Below are 26,044 nucleotides of genomic sequence, written 5' to 3'. Positions count from 1 at the left end.
ACTTTGTCACAAAAATAAATAAATAAATAAATAAATAAATAAATAAATAAATAAAAACAAAAAACAAAAACCACTGCTTGTGATTTCTGGTTGCTTCTGCAGCAGAGACCATGGGCAAAATCCCTATGCTGAAATAAATATGTGCCCTGATATATTAGCGGGCATGTTGTTAACTACTTTGTATGGTTGGTTGGTTGGTTGGTTGGTTGAAAATCACATAAATACAGCCCTAAATTCAGTCATACTATACACAGTATTGGCAGAGATACATGGTTTCCAGTATGTTCTAAGGGAGCTTTGGATTGGTGCAGCCTTCAGAGGTCAGCAGGTACGACCTTGCACTCTGTGTGGGGCTCCCCTTCACAGCACATGTTCCTCCAACTGACAAAATATTTCCAGTAACAAAAGCACATTCTATTTTTGGACAGATCTAATTATTCTTCCATACATTAAACTAAATTCTGCCTTCCTGTAACAGTCACACAGTAGTCTGAATTCTGAATTCTGGTAAAGAATCCCCGTCTCATTTAAATAGCCCATCAGATCCCAGGAAAGGCTCACTCTAGGCTCTTTTACAAATTAGGCCTCCCCACTTCTTTCAGGCATTCATGTAACAACATTCCCAGGCTCTGCACCACCCTGCCTCTTGATGCTTTTCAATTTATTAACATCTGGCTTAAAATGTGGCATGCATAACCAAAAATAATGCTACCATGTGGCCCAATTGGGGCAGTGTTTGTTTCTGGAACACAGCTCTCTGTTAATGCAGCCTGTTATTGTATCAGCTTTGTTGGCAACTGAGCTAACCTCTGGGCACATCTCCAGTCTGCAGTCAGCTCCATGCTCCACACCAACCTGTTGCATAATGTCTTACCTATCCTCTACTTGGACTGTTGATTTTTAAACTCTAAGTGCAAGCTTCATATTTAGTCCTATTAAATTATAACTTTGTGAGTTTCAGCCCCAATTCTAAAATAGTAGCATCTTTTACAGTCCAAATTGTCATTGAATTTTACTGTCTCTTTTTCCTAGGTTTATATGTTCAGCAAATGTAACGATATGACTTCTCTCTTTGTATAAAATCCTGAGGAAACTGTTGAACAAAACAGAGCCAATTCCTGTTCTTCTCCCTCACTCAATTATTCACCTCAAAGCTTAAAACTAGAATAAAATGTCCAAGTGAAGTACCAGTTAAATATTGACTTTCACTTGCCAATTTTACTTCAATCTGTCTTTTGTCTGAAGTAGCCTGAAAAATGAAAATGTAATCATTGTAAATTCTTAGGGATCATTTAGAATGCCTAACGGGTATTAAATATTTGAAATATAAATCCCCATTCTTTGATGTGTGTCGAAGGAGGTAGTTAAAGAATAGTATAGAGTAATTAAAAGCTTTTATCATGATCTTGGATTAATTGAAGTATTTAGAGAGTGGTGATGCCATACTGAAAACCACTATTACAAAATTTAGGGGTTTGCAATTTTCTTTGGGTTAATTAATGCCTATAAAAATTATTCTGGCCAGGCATGGTGGCTCACGCCTGTAATCCCAGCACTTTGGGAGGCCGAGGCAGGGTGGATCACTTGAGTTTGGGAGTTCAAGAACAGCCTGACTAACATGGAGAAACCCTGTCTCTACTAAAAATACAAAAATTAGCCGGGCATGGTGGCGCGCACATGCCTGTAATCCCAGCTACTCGGGAGGATGAGGCAGGAGAATCCTTTGAACCTGGGAGGCGGAGGTTGTGTTGAGCCGAGATTGTGCCATTGCACTCCAGCCGGGAAAACAAGAGTGAAACTCTGTCTCAAAAAAAAAAAAAAAAAATTATTCCAGCTGGGCGCGGTGGCTTACGCCTGTAATCCCAGCACTCTGGGAGGCTGAGGTGGGTGGGTTACCTGAGGTAAGGAGTTCGAGACCAGCCTCACCAACATGGTGAAACCCCGTCTCTATTAAAAAAAATACAAAAATTAGCCAGGCGTGGTGGTGTGCACCTGTAATCCCAGCTACTCAGGAGGCTGAGGCAGGAGAATCACTTGAACCCAGAAGGCAGAGGTTGCAGTGAGCCAAGATTGCACCATTGCACTCCAGCCTGGGTGACAGAGCAAGACTCCATCTCAAAAAAAAAAAAAAAATTGTTCCTCAAATGGCTTCTTAAAGCTATAAAAATTGAAAATAATTATAAAGAACAACTTTAAAGCCAAGAACAGTAGTTCCAGGACTTGGAAGGCTGAGGTAGGAGGATCACTTGAGCCCAGGAGTTCAAGATCAACCAGGGCAACATGGTGAGACCCTACCTCTATTAAAACAAAATTTTAAGATAATGTTACTTAGCAGAGTGTTGGCACTTAGAGATCATGGGCTATGTGAAGAAATATATTCCTAAACTTAATTTATGAGCTACATGATTACATGAAATGTGGAGTTGAAAACAAATAACATCATGATCGAAAAAACCACAATTCAATTCAGGGGGTGTGGGCTGAGATGATATCTGATCTGATATCTTCACAGCACCCAGAGAGGAAAGATCAGAAAATGTGTTTTCAATAGACATGGTGAGAACACTGCTAGGGAAATAGTGGCAGCATTTTTAACATGAATAACCTTAGCTAACCTAGCACCACAGGATGTTGAAATTTTTTTTTTTTTTTTTTTTGAGAGGATCTCATTCTGTCATCCATGCTGGAGTGCAGTGGTGCCATCACGGCTCACTGCAGCCTTGATCTCGTGGGCTCAAATGATCCTCCCACCTCAGCCTCCCGAGTAGCTGGGACTATGGGTGCTCAACACCATGCCCAGCTAAATTTTTTTGATTTTTGTGAAGACGAAGTTTCACCATGTTACTCAGGCTGGTCTCGAACTCCGGGGTTCAAGTGATCCTCCCACTTTGGCCTCCCAAATTGCAGGGATTACAGGCATGAGCCACTGCACCTGGCCAATTTTTGATCAAGTTATGCTAATACAGAATGGCACTGAGGATCCTGCTTATTTAGATTTCCACCTCAAAAGTAGTGTTGTGTATTTGTTGCATCACTGCTTACAGGAAAGCAAATTAACTTTACAGGCTCGAATATGTTGTCAACAGTCCCACGTCTACAATCATTCCCCAGTGGCCACAGGTTCTTCACAGTAACCAGAGTATATTGAAATGTTTTAAAAATGAGAAATATAGCGAAATAGGAATGCTGTGTGTTGCTGGTGAAAATGTAAAATGGTGCAGCTGCTGCAGGAAAAGGTGTGATGATTCCTCAAAAACTTAGAGAAATACCATGAGATCCAGCCATCCCAGTTCTGGGTATGTACCCAAAAGAAGTGAAAGCAGGGACTCAGGTATTTGTTCATGCATGTTCATAGCAGCATTACTCACAATAGCCAAGAGGTTCAGAGGCCACTCAAGTGTGGTGTATATATATGAGTTCCCTAGGGCTGCCATAAGAAAATACCGCAGACTGGGTGGCTTAAACAACAGAAATTTATCTTCTCACAGTTCTGGAGCCTGAAATCTAAAATCAAGGTGCTGTGAGGGTTGGTGACTGGTGAGCCCCTCTTCCTGGCTGGTAGGAGCCCACCTTCCTGTCATGTCCTCAAATGGCTTTTCCTCTGTGCAGGTGAAGGCAGAGAGGAAGCCCTGATGCCCCTTCCTCTTCTTATAAGGATACCAGTTTTATCAGATTATTTTAGTACCTCATTTAACCTCGGTTACCTTCGAAAGGGCTGGCCTCCAACTATAGTCACACTGAAGGGTTGGGCTTCAACATATGAATTGGGAGGGTGGGGATAAAAATTCAGATCATAACAACATACAATGCAATATTATTTAGTCTTAAAAAGGAACGAAATTGAGACACATGCTGTGATATAAATGAAGCTTGAGGACATATCACTAAGTCCAATAAGCCAGTCCCAAAAACACAAATACTGCATGATTTCACTTAATGAGGTTCTGAGTAAGTTTATCAGGACAGAGGGTAGAGTAGTAGTTGCCAGAGGCTAGGGGAAGGGGAGAATGGAGAGTGAGTGTTTATAGGTACAGAGGTTCAGTTTTACAGGATGAAAAAATTCTGGAGATGGAAGAGGTGATAGTTGCAAGCAATGTGAATATACTTAATGTCACAGGATTGTCCACTTTAGAATAGTTAAAAGGCAAATTCTGTTACGTTTATAATAGAAAAGAATGAGAAAAGCACTCTGACATTAAACCACTCGTGTTTTAATATGCAGCCCAGGGCCAGGTGTGGTGTCTCACACCTGTAATCACAGCACTTAGGGAGGCCAAAGTGGGCAGATCACAAGGTCAGGAAATGGAGACCAGCCTGACCAACATGGCGAGCTCCATCTCTACTAAAAATACAAAAATTAGCTGGGCGTGGTGGCTGGCGCCTGTAGTCCCAGCTACTCGGGAGGCTGAGGCAGGAGAATCACTTGAACCCAGGAGGCAGAGGTTGTAGTGAGCTGAGATAGCACCACTGCACTCCAGGCTGGGCGACAGGGCGAGACTCTGTCTCAGAAAAAACTGCAGCCCCAAATGGCACTCACTGTAGGTGGATGTATTCCTCCTGAAACAAATTTAAACACACACACTTACCGTGCTGCCATGATGTGCTGTCAGTCTCTCAGTCACTAGCCTAAAAGTCTGCATTTCATGCTTTTTCTCTATATTAGCTTTTCCAATGTGTCAGATGGGTATTTCATCATTTATGTCAGGGGTTCCAATCTTTTGGCTTCCCTGGGTTCATTGGAAGAAGAATTGTTTCAGGCCACACAGAAAATACACTAACACTAACCATAGCTGATGAGCTAAAAAAAAAAAAAATAATAATAATAGTAATAATTCATGTTTTAAGAAAGCTTACAAATTTGTATTGGGTCTCATTCAAACCTGTTCTGGGCTGCACGCAGCCCGTGGGCCACTGGTTGGACAAGCTTAATTTACATCTACATTTCCATAACTCGTAAATTTTCATTATGCATTGCAACTTAATTTTTTCCACGTGTTATAATTACAGTGATGGTAATAAAATTATATTTTTACTGAATTACAGGAAAATCAGTTTTGGGGTTTCCTAAGTCCTGCAAGACTGTAAATAATTTAACAATATCATCAGATGTTAACTGAGGATAAACTAGCGGAATTGGAAACTCCCAGATTTATTTTGCCTCTCTTTCCCTTCCTTGGCTAATATACAAATGCAAGCAATGCCTGCGCCCTAACACACAGTAAATATTTGTGAATAAGTGAATATATGTGTGTATTTGCATGTTATGAAAACAATTCCTTTACTGAAGGAAAGGAAAAATCCAGTGCCTCATGCAAACCAGTCATATGCAGATCTCTAAGCACCACATTTTAGGATAGCATTACATTACTGTAGGAATAGTTCAGTTTTTAAAATACAGATAATAGTTTTCATTTGGAAAGAATTATTTTCAGGTGCAGCAACGCATTTAGAAATAAAATTTAATTCAATATCACTTTATCCCTTCTGAAAAGCAAAAACAAGAAAAGTTGGTGCAACTTTCTGAGCGTCTGTCCTAATGTCTTTGCACATGTCATTTAAAAGTTTCAAGATTTGCTAGATCAAGAAAAGAGAAATAGCCTATTTTATTACAAAAAAGAGAATTGGAACAAAGAAATTTGGCTTTTTACAATGGTTCGCTTTGTAATTTGTATATAAATATGAATATATCGCTTCTCGGCCTTTTGGCGAAGATAAAGTATAAATATGAATAATACACATTCAAATGCTGACAAAAGATTAAAAACCTAGAATCTTGTGCACTTAGAATGATTAATGATTATAGCTGTTTAAAATTTATAGTAAGTGCTTAGTACATGTGTGATATTGTGTTGATGGATGAGGAGGTGGCAGAAGGAGAGAAAGCTTGGCCCAGTCCTCAGAAAGCTTATAATGTAGCAAAGAAAAGAGTCTTATGCACTGAATAACTAGAGCAAAGCTGGGTGACGCTGCCTTTCACTGAAAAAGAAATTCAGAGAAGGGTGTGGTCAGTCTGTAGTAGTCATGGAAAATGTGGTCCTGAGCAGGAATTAGACTGATGACGTCAATACACAAGTTTTAAAAATTAGAATTCATAATTTTAAAAAATACAAGTATATAATCAAATACTTGTGAAATGTGGGGATGGGAATCTGTTAAATTTTCCTGTTCTCTGTGTAAGAGACACGCAATGTGAAGCAGATTTCCAAAATCACTGCCAATCTCTGTTAATCAGACCATTATGACATCTTATTGATCCATATTAAAAACTTCATAGTTTTCCACCCACTTCAAAAGCTGATTTCTCCTTACAACAGATGAAGAACTTAAAGCTATAACCATGGGCTAATTAGCTGAACTCCCTTTGGCGCACTTATTATTCTACTGCTCACAAATGAAAACCTAACACTACTTTTGCTCCATCAGGTGTAACTTTTTCATGTTAACTATTATTGGAGAAAATCCAGCAATCTAAAAATTACAGGTCGTTTTCTAGCTCCCAGTTTTCTAGTTAACAAAAAGAAAAGGGGATTAAGTTGGTTATTTATTTATTTTCCCTTGTCTCTTAGGGAGGCTTTCTAGATGGCCATCTTTTCTATTTTATGTTTCAACCTTTTCTTTGGTAACCCCTTGTGGTTGCAGCCTAGCTACTTCAAGCATGCTTGCCAGCTAAAAAAGGCTAAAGTGGGAGTCTAACTGGGCTTTCAATTTCGCTTTTTTGACAGCAGCCTGCCCCCAACGGAGACACTAGGTGAGCCACAGCTGGGCCACTGGAGAAGGGGGATAAATGCATTCCGTTTCAGTTGCGTGATTCCCTCCCATTGCTTCCCACAATGCATCTGTAACACCTTTACTTTTCCATTTCTGCTAGAAAGCAAACCTCTGTCTCTTCCAAAGGACAGTGAACATAAATAACTACCACCCTGGAAAGCTCTGTGGGGAGCGATGAGACGGGAAGGGCCCAGGTGATTGGAGTATGGATTGGAGGCAGCAGGTGGGAGCTGTTTCTCTGAAATCTGCTTCTACATGTTGCCCTCAGCAGTCCTTTAGTAGTGAACAAATAGTATAAATCATTGAGAAAGTAGTAGTAGAGAAATGTTAGATGGGAAAGGAAAAAGGACTCCTCTACTTTCCATCGACATACCCTATTCCAGGCAAAGAAAAAGTGAGCAAAAATAGTATACAGTGATAGGTTCCTTCTGCAACTGCCTTTATGTGCTGAGATTATTATTGGCCCAGGTTAAGGATAAACAGTTATCCCAAATGACTCCCTGGATAGAACAGCCAATCAAACATATTAGTTAGTGCCTATGAACAGTAAGACAAAACACACACACACACACACACACACACAAAGGCCTTGGACTGCAAACTTCTCAAGCCCCTGCAAATCAGTTCATTCATTTACTCCTTCCTCCAACAATTTTTTTTTTTTTTTTAAGAAACAGAGTCTCACTTCATTGCCCAAGCTGGAGTGCAGTGGTGCAATCATAGCTCACTACAGCCTTGAACTCCTGGGCTCAAGTGATTCCTCCCACCCCACCTAACAATCTTTTTAGTGTACTCTGTGTTGGACTGTTTTGTTGTGTCCTGAATGTCCTATCTCCCTATCCTTTAAACCTGGAGCCAAAAAGAGAGTTCCAGAAGTCCTGGTTCCCCAGCTGGAGTTGCCCAAATACACCGCTTCACAAGAAAGTTTCTGCCTGTGATATACCCAAGTGGATAGTCCTCCAACACCAGTGCAGGAAAGTGATTCAGATGCTGGGGAGCAAGCAAGAGCTCAGAGCCAAGGAGTCAAGCCAATGTGGGTTTGAGAATGGTAAAGAGGAAGTCTCGGGGCAGCTTACGAGATATACAGCGAGGCAAGACAAAGCAAGGTGTGGATAGAATAAGAATGCATCACACAAATCTAGGACTACTGTGTCTGCTTCAGGAGTGCATTGGGATGCTCCAGACACAGTCACTGGGCTTTAAAGTTGTCCACCAAGCTGGAACCCATGAGGATTAGTGGAACCCAAGGAGGTCTCTTATTGCCCCCAAGCCTCTAACACTGATGAAGTGGGTGGTTTGCACTGAAACTGGTGCCTTTCAACATGGGGCTGAACACCACCTGGCCCAGAAGCCAGTGACACGGAAGGAGGAGGCAGGGAAAGAGCTGGAGGTCGCTGTGGATGTGGCAGCTGCCCCACCACAGCAGAGGCAGCATATCAGTAACAGCCCACGTGGCTGCAGCAGCCCCTGGGGACCTGCACCTACCATTTGAGCTGTTGTATTGAAATGATACGTCTGCTGCTTCACTTCTGCTTTCCAAATTTCCCACAAAATGTCTCTTGTGGCCCAGACAAACCCAAAACTATGTAGGGAAGGGAATCTAGGACATGCAGTCCAATGGGCTCAGCTGACACAGTACGAACCTGCCACAGGCTGCGGCAAGCTCGGTCCAGCTAAGGCACTATGTTATTTTCTAGTTTGCACTTTACATAATTTCTTTGACTTTAGTGTCAGGCAATATGTACTGATTAATGATAGAAACTGGACAAATACCTGGACAGCTTATCATTGAACATGGCAAAAAAGTGTCTAAACTATAAAAAGTGAAAGGAGATTGTATTGAATTTTTTGTCCCTAGGCAAGTATGATGGTTCAGAATGCTGGTCTTGTCCCCCTGGCAAAATATGAAGCCATCCCTGAGTTACTGGAATCAATTTGTGATAAATTCACAGTCTTCTCCTTGGGTTTATAATGAAGTCAACAGGTGGTCTTGATAAAAGTCATCTTTAGTCAAGAAGAATAGCAGACCAGGCCGGGCACGGTGGCTCACACCTGTAATCCCAGCACTTTGGGAGGCTGAGGCAAGTGGATCATGAGGTCAGGAGATCGAGACTAATCCTGGCTAATACAGTGAAACCCTGTCTCTACTAAAAATACAAAAAATTAGCCGGGCATGGTGGCGGGCACCTGTAGTCCCAGCTACTCAGGAGACCGAGATGGGAGAATGACATGAACCCGGAAGGTGGAGAGCCAAGATCGCGCCACTGCACTACAGCCTGGGCAACAGAGCAAGACTCTGTCTCAAAAAAGAAAAGAAAAAAAAGAATAGCAAACCATAGCTGGATAAATACACCAGTGAATGTCACCTGCCATAACTGCACAAGATTTCCTCAGAGTACAGGTGGGTATCTACTTGGTGATATCTGTGGAATGGCCTCTGCATCTTTTCGTCTTTCTCTGATTGCAAGGGAGGAAGTCAGTAACGGCCTATAGATGCGGGAACTTTGCCTAGTACCCTGACATCACGAGTGCCTCCCCTTCTGTTTGGTGCTTATCTGAATTCTCTCTGCACTTGGAAGTGGAGTCATGGCACTGAAGAGGCTGCCTGGCCAGGGCAGCAAGTAAGGGTTAGAATTCAGAAGACCAGCTCAACCCAGTTTTAGCACTGAAAGTTCAATGTCCTGGGAATCCCTTCACCCTGAATACACTGGGACAATTGGTCAACCTACGCCAGAGTGTGGCTGTGGCAGGAACAAGGTTTTGCTGACCTGGACAACAGGAGGAACTAAAACCAGAAGAAAAGGCAAAGGAAGTGTACGAGAGGGATGCCAGCTATCTGGCCTGCTGGGTTTGCTGATTGGAGAGAGGGGGGACAGTAAATCAGTTCTGGGGGACAATATATTAGAGTTGATTTTCCTCTAAAAAATCAGAGAAGCTTTCATCAAGATTCCCTAAATGGGCCAGCCATGGTGGCTCACACTTGTAATTCCAGTACTTTGGGAGGGCGAGGCGGGTGGATCACTTGAGGTCAGGAGTTCGAGACCAGCCTGGCCAATATGGTGAAACCCCGCCTCTACTAAAACTACAAAAATTAGCTGGCATGGTGGTGCATGCCTGTAACCCCAGCTACTCAGGAGACTGAGGCAGGAGAATTGCTTGAACCTGGGAGTCGGAGGTTGCAGTGAGCCAAGATTGTGCCACTGCACACCAGCCTGGGCAACAGAGCCAGACTCCATCTTTTAAAAAAAAAAAAATTTTCCCTAAATGTCCTTTGGTAGCAATTTTTAATAATGTAACTAGAGACTAAGGTTTGTGATTTTCTATGTGCAGCTTTTCCCTTTTCATTCTTCTTCCATCTGTGTGCAATTGTAGAAGAGAAAGAAGCTATGGAGAGATGGGCAGGGGTTGGGGTGGGGAGTAGAACAGAGGTTAAGGGTATGTCAGTCATTTGGTGAGGGTAGGAGATAGCAGAGGATCAAAATATTTGTCATCCCTTTTAATGAACAGACTACAGGGATGACGGTTATGGTAGAAGCTGTCTTGAAGCTGCCTTATGTTAGAGTCACTTGCTCAAAATTTTATATACTCAGTTGTGTCCAGCAGAGATGTGACAAAGTGAGCACCCCACACTGAAGTATCCCTGCCCTTAGACCTTCTGCCCCTGGGCTGGTTAGAGGTGAGGGAGTCTTTTCCTTTCCAGTTATCTGCGAGGCTACCCTATGCCACCTTCTAGGAAGTCTGAACTCTGCTTTAACAGGTGGTCCTTACTTTTCATACAATACATAATTTTCTTAAGGCTACAGTCGCAGCCCCAAATGTGTGCCTCAACTTCCAAACATTTAAGCTAAGGCACTGTGCTGCTTTTTGTTGTTGTTGTTGAGACGGAGTCTCGCTCTGTCGCCCAGGCAGGAGTGCGGTGGTGCGATCTCAGCTCACTGCAAGCTCTGCCTCCAGGGTTCACGCCATTCTCCTGCCTCAGCCTCCCAAGTAGCTGGGACTACAGGCGGCCACCACCACGCCCGGCTAATTTTTTGTATTTTTAGTAGAGACAGAGTTTCACCACGTTAGCCAGGATGGCCTCGATCTCCTGACTTCGTGATCCACCTGCCTCGGCCTCCCAAGTGCCAGGATTACAGGCGTGAGCCACCGCCTCTGGCTTCTGCCGTTCTCTTAGGGGGTCCACAGTGGTGCAGCAATGGTTTACACGTCTAGCTTCTGTCTGTGGTTCTGTCACTTCATCACACAGAAATGACTGGATAAACTCCCATCCAAATTTGGAGATAATCTGACTTAACTAAAAACTAGATGTTATGAATAAATCTCACAATTTTCTAGAGTCATCCTCCAAAGCCATTCAAACACAGGTTCAATAAGAGGCAGCTGTAACGGTCAATTGGAGAAAGCCATTCACATTCAGATGCTGTGGACCAGGACAACTGTGAGCCCTCATCACAAAATCACAGAGGCAGAGGCTTTCAGTGTCCTGCATTGATTTGTGAATAAGCAGCTTCTCCATGCTGGTGCCATGCCTCCGAGTGCTCCTGGTTGAGCAGCAGCAGGGAAACTGCTTATTTAACCATGATTAATGGGATTCTTGACCAATATATAGAATAACATAAATAACTTTATACTTTATGGTCTTCACACAAACAATCCATACATGTAGACACAGCACCTTCCTTCCTTCAGAAGCAGAAGTAGAATCAGCACAGTGTTATGGGATTTACTGCAAATCCTGATTTCCATCTCTATCTTTTGAGTAGTTTTATGCCTGGGTCAATGATATTATTTATTTTTAGCTCACTTACAAGGGAGTCTAAGAGACTCAGTTTGAGAAAAGAAAGAAATCCCCAAGATCTGGAACGGATTGTTTTGTATCCATGCAGACAAAAGGAGCTGGCATTCCTCAGGACATTTCCGTACCTCCAAGGGTGTACATACCCTGGTGAGGGGTGGCGATGAGGAAGGTGAGTTTGGTTCAGTGGATCTTGCATTCTAAGTGACTATAGAATCCTCAGAAAAGGAAATAAATGAAATCTACCATGTCACTTCCTTGGTATGATCTGGAATCATAGATCATTTTATTTTTTAAACTCCTTTATTCAGCCCACATGATGAGCATGCCTACTTTGCTCTGTTTCCGTTTTATGAAAAGAGGGTGGTGATAGCTACTTAGCTTGTAAATGGAACTTTGAAAGAGTCTGGAAATCCCTAAAAGAAAGAGATGTGGGAGGTATTATTTCCTTGCAATGAACACAGAATTTATGTAACCCGAATGCTACCAGCATTTATTAACTAACCTTCCCTTAACGTCAGATTTGTTTGCACAACTTTTGACTACTTAGATTCCTAATTATCCTGTCACCAGTGCCGTCATTCACTGGGCAGAAAACACATTCCATTTTTATATAATCATTTACGAAATGGCATTATACATGCTAATTTCAATAATTAAATTAAGTTAAATAATAATTAAAAATAAAAGGATGTTCCCATCTTCTGATCTTCCTACTAAAATTAGATCGTAAAGAGCAGTGGAATTGGAGCACATGTGAGCCTCAAGGTGCAGAACATACACAGCTCCTACCGTTCTGGGTCTACCGTGTCTCCCACATGTGTCACTGGACTGCCTGCATCACAGTCTCCTGGTGTGCTTCTTTAACATGCAGGTTCCAAGGCCCCCAAAAAACAATTTGGGGTATAGGACCTGAGGCTCTGCATTCTTAAGTGTCTCCATAAGTGGTTCTTATGCATATTACATCTTGCTCTGCAATGTCCTAGACACGGATTGTGGTTAGCTCAGAGTCCCCTTCGGGAGGACTGTGATGGTTAATACCGTTTGTCAACCGGGCATGGTGGCTCACGCCTGTAATCCCAGCACTTTGGGAGGCAGAAGTGGGCAGATCACGAGGTCAGGAGATCAAGACCATCCTGGCCAACATGGTGAAACCCCATCTCTACTAAAAATACAAAAATTAGCTGGGCATGGTGGCACCTGCCTGTAATCCCAGCTACTCAGGAGGCTAAGGCAGGATAATCCCTTGAACCAGAAAGTTGGAGGTTGCAGTGAGCCGAGATCGCACCACAGCACTCCAGCCTGGTGTCAAGTGACTCCGTCTCAAAAACAAACAAACAAACAAACAAACAAACAAAATATATATATATAGTGTGTCAAGTTGACTGGGCTAAAGGATGCTTAGAGAGCTTGTTAAATGTTTTTTCTGGGCGTGTCTGTGAGGGTGTTTCCAGAAGAGATTAACATTTGAATTGGTAAACTGAGGACAGAATACCCTCTCACCCATGTAGGCATCATCCAATTCCTGGAGGGCATGAATAGAGCCAAAAAGTAGAAAAATGGCAAATTTGTGCTCCGCTTGGACCCTCAGAAGTCAGTGTTCCTGGTTCTCAGGCCTCGGGTTTGGAGTGGAACTGTACCACCGGCATTCCTGGTTCTGCTTACACACAGCAGACCATAGGATTTCTCCCCCATAATCACACAAGTCAGTCCCTCATTTGCTGTATCCCTATTGGTTCTGCTTCTCTAGAGGACCCTGTGGTTATGTCACTTCATCACACAAAAATGACCAGGCAAACTCCCATCCAAATTTGGACATAATCTGACTTAAATAAAAGCTAGATGTTATGAATAAATCTCACAATCTTCTAGAGTCATCCTCTAAAGCCACCAACAGAATGGCTGTATCATGGGCAGAATGTTCACAAAGAACCCCAAAACAGGATTAGGCTCACATTTTATGGCACACTGTATCTCTTTTTTCCTCAGTAACCACCCTTGCCCCCAATTGTGCATTTGTGAGTTTTGATCATTGTTTAATAAACTTAGAAGCTGCTGTACTTGTTCTAGCCACTTTGAGTTCCTGGCTCTGCCCTCAGGTCTCCACTCCTCCAGCCCGAGAAGGTCACCTGACTGCCAAGAATAAAGCTTAGAAATAAAGTAGATCTCTCCTCTCCTCCACCAGGTTTCCCAAGGCTGTTGTAGGTCCTTTTCAGAGCTAGAGTTAGGCATCATCCTAGCTAGGAACTCAATTCTGCTCAGACTCAGCTCGGAAACGAAGTAGCTGGACGCCTTGTGATGTTTGTCCAGTTCAACCCTTACTACAGAGCAGGGGCGATCCATCTGCTGTTCATTTCTTCCTCTCAAATGACCACCTCTCCTGCAATCCTGTCCTTTCCAGAAATTATCTCCTTTATTTTAGAAAGTGCTGCCTCTAATAAATGATTTGACCAACTAAATGATTTGATGTCTATCAGTACCATTATTCTTGAAGGCATGGGTAATCTATCCACTGCAGACATTTCCCTGAGGTATATTTTTCTAAAAGGTGATATCTTTGGTCAAAGGGGGCTTTTAATAGGCACAGTGAAAGGTTCTACCTTTTCTGAGATAATTGCTGGCAACTGGGGTTAGCAAGACAGTGAGGCATTTTATCCTTATCACTTGCTGTGAATGAAATTGACTAGGATCATACACAGCAGGGGTCAAGGGTAAAGTGCTTCCTTGCTGGAGTTCAGCTTGTGCTACCTCTCATCTTGCAAGAAAGGGAAGAAAGGAAAGAGAAACCGACTCAAGGTAAACAGACAAAATGATGCCTGTAGTTAAAAGCTTTCCACCAGAGGCCCTTAATGAGATCTTTCTATTCTTCCTGAATGACACAGAGTTTTCATCAACCAAGATTATGTAAACTAATGAAGTTTATAGGCAGAATTCCAAACTCGGCTATTCTACTCTAAAATATTTTTAATGGAACTTGTTTTTCTTTAACGTTATTTAGATCAGGTTTACAAGAAAATCCAAAAAGCCAATGTTTATCAGGATAATGATTAGCATCACAAATAACTTCATCTTCTAGGCCCAGTAGCCATCAGTTTACTTATATTGCTTGTGATCAATATACATATACGTATAAAACACATATGAAGCCTACCACATGCCAGACACTAAGTACTCTGTACATATTACCCCACTAAATACCATATGAAGTAGATATTATTAAGGTCATTAAGATGGTATAACTGAGACACAGAGGGGTAAGTATCTTGTTCAAGGTCACAACAATAAGTAAATGGTGGAGCCAGAATAGTTTAGATCCTTGCTACTCAAAAGTGTGGTCTGGGAACAAGCAGGGTGGGCATCACCTGGGAGCTTGACGGAAACGCAGACTCTCAAGCTCACCCCAGTCTCACTCTGTTGCACAGGCTGGAGTGCAGTGGCATGATCTTGGCTCACTGCAACCTCTATCCCCAAGGTTCAAGTGATTCTCCTGCCGCAGCCTCCCAAGTACAGGTATGAACCACCACACCTGGCTAATTTTTATATTTTTAGCAGAGACAAGGTTTCACCATGTTGGCCAGGCTAGTCTCGAGCTCCTGACCTCAAGTGATTCCCCGCAACCTCGGCCTCCCAAAGTGCTGGGATTACAGGCGTGAGCCAGCACACCCACCCCAGAATCTGCATTTTAACAAGCCTCTCGGGGGAATCATTTTTTAACAAGCCTCTCGGGAGAATCATTTCCATATTAAAGTTTTAAAACCATTTGCTTAAATAATCTTAGATTATTTCTTCCTGTACTTTAAAAACCTGCTTATGGCTTCAGACTTTGGGAAATAAGGTGTACTTGGTTGGCTTATTAAGAAAAAAATAGAATTTTAAGATGGTTTTGTGTCCTTTCCCCAGCACCAATCTCCCCCCAGATAATTAACTTCTCAAGAGAAACAAAAAAGCTTTAAAAATTATTAAATTCATATTATTTGCAGGTGCTTTCATTTCATTAAACCATGATAGAAAACCTCACAAAATATGTACTATATCCCCCAAATTACAGATTTTTTAATAACTGAGTCCAAAAGAGTTAAGGGGAAAGCCCACATTGGTGTCTAAGTTTACAGTTTTTGCTTCCTGAAGCAGGATCTTCATGCTTACACCCATTTCCTAGTAGGTAGCACAGGGCCTGGCACACAGTGAACAATCAACTTATCTTTAATTTAATAATTTTTTCACATCCTGTTTCAACAACAGAAACTTCTTTTTGCTTAATCAAAAGCATTTCACCCTGATTTAAAGAAGTGATACTCGCAGCATGCTGCCCAGGCCGACCCTGCTAAGCTTGCTCTGCACACCCTCCTGTGCCCACCACGGCCACTGTTCAGCAGCTGGAAGATGATGCCTAGTGGACAGCAAAGGCTTTGATGAATACATGAAGGAACTAGGAGTGGGAATAGCTTTGCGAAAAATGGGCACGATGGCCAAACCAGAGTGTATCATCATTTGTGATGGCAAAAACCTCACCATAAAAACTCAGAGCACTTAGAAAACAGCACAGTTTTCTTGTACCCTGGGAGAGAAGTCTGAAGAAACTACAGCTCGTAGCAGAAAATCTCAGATTCTCTGCAACTTTACAGATGGAGCATTGGTTCAGCATCGGAGTGGGATGGGAAGAAAAGCACAATAATAAGAAAATTGAAAGATGGGAAATTTGTGGTAGACTGTGTCATGCACAATGTCACCTGTTCTCGGATCTATAAAAAAGTAGAATAAAAATTCCATCATCACTTTGGGCAGGAATTAGCTACGAGAATGAACAAGCTCAGTTCAATGGACAAATCTCCATACTGCTTCTTTTTTTTTTTTTTTTCATTACTGTGTTCAATTATCTTTATCACAAACATTTTACATGCAGCTGTTTCAGTATTGGATTAATTAGGATCGTCCCTTTGGTTAATAAATAAATGTGTTTGTGCTAAAAAATAAAAAACAAAACAATGAAGAAGTGACATTAACATAACCTACAAAGTATCAACTTTGGAAAATTAAATAAAGCCATGGAAAGGCAAATAAATCCTCCTCCCTTCCATCTTAGCTTATGCAGTAATTATTTATATACATATATTTATATATTATATATATTTATATTTATGCATATATAAAACAAAACCAAGACAAAGGTTGGTTCAGGTGCTTTTCAAATGTATGGCAGCAACTGATTTTTTTCCTGCAAATCACATCGTGTTGACTTAGATGACCAACAATTTAAGATAGGATTGATTTGGAGCTGCTGTCACCTATAGATAAGGCTTTCATGTAACACTTACAGTTTTGTAAAAGTAATAATACGCCTTATGAAAAGAACAGCATTTGATGAAGGACAATGAATAAGGTCTCCCACTTTTGCTATTATGATAGCAATGCCTAATTATCTAATATGTCCTTAGCAAATAAATCACTGCAACTGGATATGATTAAGCTAACTAGATGTTTGGCAATTTTGTTTTAAATAAAGGGCCTATTATATTCTATCAGAAGATCATTTCCAACTATCTTAGCTTTTAATTTATTATTTTTGAATAGGCTGAAGAATCATGGTAAGGATATATGTATATTGTCTATAATATATCTTAAAATAATAGAACAAATTTTGATTCAGGGCAAACTGCATGCTATGACAACAGAATAAAATGCAGGTAAAAATAAAAATAGAGAAATAAAATGCAGTTTAGTCAACCAAATGTTTCAGTACCATTAAAATGTGTAAGCTTTTGTCATGAGGTAGTTTTTAAAAATCGAAAAGAGTTGCCTTGTGGATTACAGTGCTGGGACTTAAGCTGAATTGCAGTAGGACTATTTTATTATTTCTTCAAACAGGAAACCACTGGCAATTCAGTGTGAAGTCATTTTCTATTTTTAAAATAATTGAATCTGAGACATAACTATTAGTATGACAGTTTCACAGAGCAAAAAATAAGATGAATAAGTGGGTCTGAAATGCTGGCTAATGGAGCAATACATTTTGAAATTACATATACATTTATGTACTTCTCCTACCACTTACAGTTTCATTCATCATATCGTTTTCTGGCCATTTCCTAGAGAGTATTTCCAATTCTAATGTATTTCTAACAGAAATTTCATGCTGTGATCACTCCTTTGTAAGGTAGAGTTCTGTAATATTTCTGGTTTACATGAGCAGATTTTCTGGTAGGTATATGATGACTGACTAAATATATTAATACTTTTATTTAGTCAGTAATCTGGATGTAAGGCACATAAATACCCCATACAAACAGGGAGCAGGCAGGGGCTTCCATCCTTCTGATCAAGGCTGTGTGGCCTTCAGCAAGTCACTTAACTTACCTGAACCCTGAGGATTCCCATCTGAAAAAATAGGTTAAATGAGATTATCTGTTATAGTGCCATTTAAATTTTATGTCTTATATTGACTACTCATTAATTATATTTAATTTGAGCCAAGTAGGAATTAATGAAGAAAAATCTGAATTAAAGAATGTATTTTTAAATAAATGTAATTTTTCAACATTTTTTTTTCCTTTGAGATAGGGCCTTGCTCTGTTGCCCAGGCTGGAGTACAGTAGTGTGATCACAGCTCACTGCAGCCTCAACCTCCCAGGTCTAAGCTATCCTCTGGCACAGCCTTGTGAGTAGTGTAGTAGGTGTGCACCACCACACTCGGCTGATTTTTAAAATTTTTTTGTAGAGATGAACTCTCTCTGTGTTGTCCAGGCTGGTCTCAAACTCCTGGGCTCAAGTGATCCTCCCACCTCTTCCTTCCAAAATGTGAGGATTATAGGTGTGAGCCACCACATTCAGCCCAAGTTTTAAACTTAAAAATTGCATAGGACCTGGAACTGGGTAAACAAATTAATGTCATTTGTATGTAAACAGATGTTTTAAAAATATACAACCATTCTTTAAAGTAGTTTTTAAATTTTCTTCCTAATTTTTTTAAGGTATTTATAGTAAAATCTTTGTAATACAAAAATAACATTATCTAGGCAGGGTGCAGTGGCTCACACCTGTAACCCAGCACTTTGGGAGGTGAAGGCGGGTGGATCACTTGAGTTCAGGAGTTTGGGACCAGCCTGGCCAGCACAGCGAAACCCCATCTCTACTAAAAATACAAAAATTAGCTGGGCGTGGTGGAGCATACCTGAAATCCCAGCTACTGGGGAGGCTAAGGCAGGAGAATCCAGGCTGAACCCAGGAGGCAGAGATTGCAGTGAGCTGAGATCGTGCCACTGCACTCCAGCCTCGGCAACAGAGCAAGACTCCATCTCAAAAAAACAAACTAACATTATTATAAAATCTCCTCACTATGTCATTATAGAACTTAGCAAATTGGCAGTAAAACATCTGTAGAAGAATAGCCAGCAAATACACGTTTTAAAAGTACTGATGATTAGCTTGCCCTATTAGATTAAAACTCACAGTTATCAAAAACATGGATTATAGAAATCAGAACAGCATCTGACTGTGGGAGGATTGACTGGGATAGGACATACATGAACTTTTTTAGAGTGATAAAAATATTCACTGTCTTAATCTAAAAGTGCATACGTAAAGGTGCTCACTTTGTAAAATGTTATCAAGCTAAGACAAATTAACGTACTTAATGGAGTATGTTATATATCAACTTTTTAAAAAGGTTTTAAAAGTTGGATCCACTGATAGTTTTTTCAGAAAATTTCGATTCCTTTATTAATTGAAAACTAAATAAATTCCAAGATCCATCTGCAATGTAGGAAGTAACTTATGCTCTATGATACTCAAAAAGAAGAGAAATGAGTGGGAAACAAAACAAAACATATGGCTGAGTTTTGTGTAGTGTTATGTGAGATAATTTCCCATTAGTTCTCAGGGTTTTTGGAATTGGATTTGTGTTTCGTTTGGATGCCACACTATGCTGTGATGGATATTTAGATTGAGCAAATCAACCCTATTATGTTCTGGTTATCCAATAGATTATAAGCTTCCAGAAAAAAGAGAGCTTTTTTCATGTATATTTTTGTATCCTCCCATGCTCGTGGACAAGTTTTTAGTATTTAATTGGCATTCAATTTGTTAAATTGGATTTCAAATATGTAGGATAAAAAATTAGCATCAAAAATGTATTTTAAAAAGAAATATATCAAAATTTGATAGAAAAAGAAGACTTGATGAGTGATCAAATTAGTTAAGTAGTCAAGGTATACTAGATAAATACATACTGTGAATCATCACATAGAATAATGAAGTCTCAGTAGAAATTTTTTAAAATGAAATTTAAAATAATTGTAGTTATAAATGACAAAAAAAAGAATAGTGTTGGCAGGGGAAGGGGTGGCAGGCGCCATGTCTGGCTGTGAAGGTGGCAAGAAGAAGCCACTGAAACAGCCCAAGAAGCAGGCCAAGGAGATGGACGAGGAAGATAAGGCTTTCAAGCAGAAACAAAAAGAGAAGCAGAAGAAACTCGAGGAGCTAAAAGCAAAGGCTGTGGGGAAGGGGCCCTTGGCCACAGGTGGAATTAAGAAATCTGGTAAAAAGTAAGCTGTTCCTGTGCCTGAGGAGATGGTGACCCTTTATTTCATCCATATTTAAGCATCTGTATTCCCTGCCATCACATCTTTTGCCACCTATAGCTGGAATTAAGTGTTGTTTTGGAGCTGTTGTACATTTAAGAATAAACTTTCGTAAAAAACAAACAAAAAAAAGAATAGTGTTGGCTGGGTGCGGGGGCTCATGACTGCAATCCCAGCACTTCGGGAGGCCGAAGTGGGCAGATCCCTTGAGCCCAGGAGTTCGAGAGCAGCCTGGGCAATATGGTGAAATATGGTGAAACCCCATCTCCACAAAAATACAAAAATTAACCAGGAGTGATGGCACACGCCTATAGTCCCAGCCACTCGGGAGGCTGAGGTGGGAGGATCACCTGAGCCCAGGGAGGCCAAGGCTGCAGTAAGCCATAATCGTGCCACTGCACTCTAGCCTGGACGACAGAGCGAAACCCTCCCTCAAAAGAAAAAAAAAAGAAAGAGTAGTGTTATGCCTATGCCAAGAGAAAGCAACATTTCATTTATTTATTTATTTATTTATTTGAGACAGAGTATCACTCTGTTGCCCAGGCTGGAGTGCCATGGTGCAATCTTGGCTCACTGCAACTCCGTCTTCTGAGTTGAAGCAATTCTTACGCCTCAGCCTCTTGAGTAGCTGGGATTACAGGGGTGCACCACCACTCCCAGCTAATTTTTGTATTTTTAGTAGAGATGGGGCTTCACCATGTTGGTCAGGCTGGTCTTAAACCCCTGACCTCAAGTGATCCACCTGCCTCAGCCTCCCAGGTGCTGGGAATACAGGGCGTGAGCCACCACGTCCAGTCAAAATTTCACTTTAAAATTAAATTAGAAATCAATAAAAATCCTATGAAACTCTTAAAAGTGCTTTAAAGTAGCTCTCAGAATGGCTGCGAAATTCCTCAGTATTTTCTCATCCTCTCTATATTTTTTTTTACATTATCGACATCCAAAATAATTTTTAATGATTTCTCATGATATTTTATTGTCTTATGTTAATTATTAATAGTGACAAGATATTTTTCAAGTTTTTATCACAATTACACAATATTTGCATGGATTAAATCAATCTTTTGTTTGCCTAGCCTGGGTACTTCGCTCAAACTAATGTTTTCGTGAAAACATGGGCTTTATATTAAGAACAGTTCCAAACATGGAGGAAAGAGCTCCAAGCCCCAATAGGTTAGAAAGGTAGTAAGTGATGGGCCTTATAGGAGTTAAAATTATTATTCTTGAACAGCTTAAAATTTGATTTCTGTGAATTGATTGCAGTACCATTTAAGACATAAGCATCCCTAAAGAGTTGAACTTGGCTATAATCAAGCCTGTAGAGCCAAATTCAGTTTACAGAGAATAAAGGAACAAGTTAAATGATATGAGAAGGAAGTAATTGACAAATTCAGAATGTGGACATCTCTGCACCATAACTGATCCAGTTTCTGCAACAAGTAAATGTCAGGGAAAAAAGGGAAGACTGCATCAGTTTAAAAGAGACAAAAACAGAAAACACAACTGAATGCAATGTGTGTTGGATCCTTAATTCTCAAAATCAACTGTAAAAACACATTTTAGAAACAATCAGGAAAATTTTATTATGGAATTGTTAATTACATGATGCCAAAGGATAGTTATTAATTTTGTTAGGTGCAGTCACGGCAATGTGGCTATGTAAGAATAAGTTCATATTTTTTGAGATGCACAATAAAATATGTAAGTGAAATAATGAGATATCTGAGCTTAAAATATATTGCACAAGAAAAAGACAGGAGAGATGTGAGTCAAATGTGGCAAAATTTTGATAAATGTTGAATATGGGTGACAGGTAAGTGGGAGTTCATTGGGGTGTTTTAAAATAGTCGCAATAAAATTTGTAAAAGGCAAAGGCAAAAAAGGATTCATATCTACATCTTCAAAGTAAATAAAAACGATTTCAAAAAATATTGGTGGGGGCCAGTTGCGGTGGCTCATGCCTGTAATCCCAGCACTTTGGGAGGCCGAGGCAGGCGGATCACTGGAGGTCAGGAGTTCGAGACCAGCCTGGCCAACATGGTGACACCCCATCTCTACTAAAAATACAAAAAATTAGTGGGCATGGTGGCTCACATCTGTAATTCCGGCTACTTAGGAGGCTGAGGCACGAGAATCACTTGACCCTGGAGGGAGAGATTGCAGTGAGCTGAGATCATACCACTGCCCTCCAGCCTGGGCAACAGAAGGAGACTGTCTCAAAAACAAACAAACAAACAAAAAAATTGTTGGGCTTTAATACATATACATTGTTCATAGTATACCCAATCCTCTAAAGCTTGTGGCATTAATAAGTTATATATCTGTTTGTATCTTTCACCTGCTAATTCTGCTCTCTCTATATATACCACAAGAATATAAGAGAACAAGAAAAATAATGTATGCAAAGTATTCATACAAATTTGTAACAGTAAAAATTAGGAAATTATAAAATACAGGAGGCTATGAAGCTAAGTATTATATGTCAGTATAATGAAAAACAGAAATCTATCAAAGGTGACAAGAATTTGAACTACGTAAATACGTAAAACTAAGTATATACTCTGGCGTAAGTTAGAAGAAATTTTAAGTATTAATGAAGACTCTTGCACAGTTCCAAATGACAGAAAACCCAACCCAAACTGGCCAAGGAAAAGAGGAAATTTATTGGCTGATGAAAATTAAAACTTAAAAAGGCACAAAAATCTCATCAAGATAGATCATAGACCTAAATGAAAATGTAACATTGTAAAATGTCTAAAAGAAAACACAGGATAAAAATCTAAATGACCTTTTTTTTTGGTAAAAAAGTAAAAAACAGACAATACCAAAGGCTGACAAGGATGCAAAGCAACAAGGACTCTCATTCATTGCTATTGGAAATGTAAAATAGTATAGCTAGTTTAGAAGACAGTTTGGCTTAACACAGGATCCAGCAATTACTCTCCTAGGTATTTATCCAGTTGATTTGAAAACATATCCATGCAAAAAGCTGCACATAAATGTATACAGAAGCATTTCTCACAATTGTCAAAAACTGGAAGCCACCAAGATGTCTTTCGATAGGTGAAGGGATGAACAAAGTGTGACACATCAGCACAGTGAAATATTATTCAGCGGTAAAAAGAAATAAGCTATCAAACCATGAAAGGATGTGGAGAAGCCTTAAAATGATATTGATAAGGAAAAGAAGCCAATCTGAAAAGACTACATACCGTATAACTCCAGCTCTATGACATTCAAGAAAAGGCAAAACTGTGGAGACAGTGAAAAGATCAGTGGTTGCCAGGAGCTAGGGGAAAAGGGGGAGGAGGGAATGAATAGGTGAAGCATAGGAGATTTTTTAAGTGATGAAACTATAATGTATGGTACTATAATGGTGAATACATGGTTCTATTAATTTGTCAAGACTCCCATATACTTAATAGCATAAAAAGCAAACCTTAATGGATGCAAATTAAACAAACATTATTTAGGAAATTGTGGGATTTCAGGAAGGAATTCAGACTGTGACAAGAAAATCTTACTGTATTACAAGGGCATAAAACAACCTTACTGAAGAGGCTAGAAAGAAAATGTGCTGACCTAAATAACTTTGGAGATGAATAGTTTGTAAGAATAAAGGCAAAAGGAATTGCAGATAAGCAGGGTACTCTAGTTGACAAAGTCCTTCTCACAGGAGTAAAAAAGGGGTAAGAGTGAGGAAAGAGATGGTTTCCCCAGAGCCAGTGAGTCACAAGAAGGGGAGTGGATGAGATGGATGATGAGCAACACAAATCGTAAATGCCCACCAAAAACACGCATTTGATTATTTTTCTGTAACATTGTAAAATATGCTCACAATTTGGAAAAATAAATAAATAAATAAGGCCAGGCACGGTGGTTCTCGCCTGTAATCCCAACACAGGCGGGTGGATCACTTGATGTCAGGAGTTCAAGACCAGCCTAGTCAACATGGTGAAACTCCATTTCTACTAAAAGTACAAAATAAATAAATAAATAAACAACCAGGCATGACAGCATGTGCCTGCAGTCCTAGCTACTCGGGAGGCTGAAGCAGGAGAATCACTTGAACCTGGGAGGTGGAGGGTGCAGAGAGCCAAGATCGTGCCATTGCACCCCAGCCTGGGTAACAGGGAGAGACTCTGTCTCAAAAAATAAATAATTTGGAAAAAAAGGAAATAAGATGAAGTTTAGTTTATGTCTTACAGACTTACCACAACTAGTCATATTCTACTTTTTAGATTTTATTGTAATTTCACACATACTACCCAAATCATTTAAAGTAGTTGAACAAACAAAACGAAAACCAATAACTTTACTAGGCTTAATGCGTATCTTGCTCAAATTTTTATCAAGCAAATATGTCGTTTATAATATTTATAACTTTATAATATTATGAGAAGCTTAAATCAGTGTTAATAAAAATTTGAAGAAAAGTATGTTTTTTATTACATCAAAGAAGTTTGTCTGGCACAAACCATAAAAGCTATGCTAATTCAAAGATTCCTTTGTGAAAGTTACCTCAGAACAAGTGCTGTGTTAACAAGTGCTGTGTTAAAGACGTGTTTCTGGTGACAAGATGTTGATGATCAGACTGAGTGGGCATAATGAGACAGCAGTATCACGTCAATTAAACATCGGCGGGCCAGGCACGGTGGCTTACGCCTGTAATCTCAGCATTTTGGGAGGCCAAGGCGGGTAGATCACCTGAGGTCAGGAGTTCAAGGTCAGCCTGGCCAACGTGGTGAAACCCTCGTCTTTACAAAAATACAAAAATTAGCTGGGCATGATGGCAGCTGCCTGTCATCCCAGCTACTCAGGAAGCTGACGCTGGAGAATCTCTTGAACCCAGGAGGCGGAGATTGCAGTGAGCCGAGATCACACCACTGCACTCCAGCCTGGGAGACAGAGCGAGACTCTAGCTCAAAAAAAAAAAAAAAAAAAAAAAAAACCAAAAAAAGAAACAAACAAACAAAAACGTATGTGATCATTTCATTGTTATATCCATTACATAAAATCATATATGTGAGAGAAAAAGCAAATTTAGATCTCCTTGTGAACGCATACACAAAAACGATTTACCTGTAAAAATCATTTGTTTTCCCACAGTAGTAGATGTTGGCTTTTGGTATGTTACAGATGCCATGGCTAAAGTCTTAACTGTGCTACTGGATTTTATTCTTTGGCTTCTTCAAATCAGTTAAGCTGCACCAGAAAGAATGAAAGACTCTGCAGTCCTTCCTCTCCCTGCCTGTGACCTGAACCAGGTGGTTGCTAAAGACTCTTTATGACAGGGAGATAGAATGTTCCTCCCAGCAGAGTTCCGCATTCCAATCTCCAAGAGCAGAGAGATACTGCTGTAGCCTTCCCAGAACTTGCATCCAGTAATAACTTTTCCTTATTTGTCAATATCAAGTCAGAATACACTTGTTCACAGGTACTAGATCCAGTTCGAGCTTATGTCCCAGATAATCCGGCAGGCTCGGTCACTACTGTCTTTCAACATTTCACAAAGAATGTCTTGCAGAAATATGTTATAGCAAAAAACAAAAAGCCCCCACAAACTGTGTTTAAATATATTTGACAAACACTGGCAAGATAAAATACAGTAAAAAATAACATTAATAAATTAATGAGATAATTACACACAGATGTATATATAGATATATTTCCAGTCTCATATTTCAGTCCCTCCCAGCCTGTGCTTTGGTCATGTCAATTTATCTGTGGTTCTCAATCTGTGCAATGCTTTTTCATTGTTCTGAGTCTTTATACATACAATTTGCTCTTCCTGTAATGCAAATATTTCTTGTCCTCTGACAGCCAAGGCCCACATCTGCTCTTCCGGGAGGATGTCTGTAGACATAGCTAAGTGCTTTCTTCTTCATGTCCCTTTAACCTCTTT

The 26,044-nt window shown here is 40.2% G+C and overlaps 1 protein-coding gene and 1 pseudogene across 2 annotated transcripts in view; one reads left to right on the top strand and one right to left on the bottom strand.

The window, feature by feature from the left end:
* C3H4orf45 (chromosome 3 C4orf45 homolog) overlaps window positions 1-25,724 on the bottom strand; it is a 131,369-nt gene extending 105,645 nt beyond the window's left edge. The window contains exon 1 of one of the 2 annotated variants that reach the window (XM_021938899.2): window positions 25,222-25,724. In XM_021938899.2, coding sequence (XP_021794591.1) covers window positions 25,222-25,285 — 64 coding nt within the window. In that variant the 5' untranslated portion in view covers window positions 25,286-25,724. The remainder of the gene's footprint in view (window positions 1-25,221) is intronic. The other variant, XM_003899321.5, reaches the window with a different exon arrangement.
* Window positions 19,904-20,344, top strand: LOC110743352 (annotated as a pseudogene).
* Window positions 25,725-26,044: the final 320 nt, after the last annotated feature.

This window comes from Papio anubis, chromosome 3 (assembly GCF_008728515.1).
Source record: "Papio anubis isolate 15944 chromosome 3, Panubis1.0, whole genome shotgun sequence".
In the NCBI taxonomy this organism is placed as follows: domain Eukaryota; kingdom Metazoa; phylum Chordata; class Mammalia; order Primates; family Cercopithecidae; genus Papio; species Papio anubis.
The sequence above is the reverse complement of the archived record's forward strand: the minus strand, read 5'-3'. Positions and strand labels throughout refer to the sequence as shown.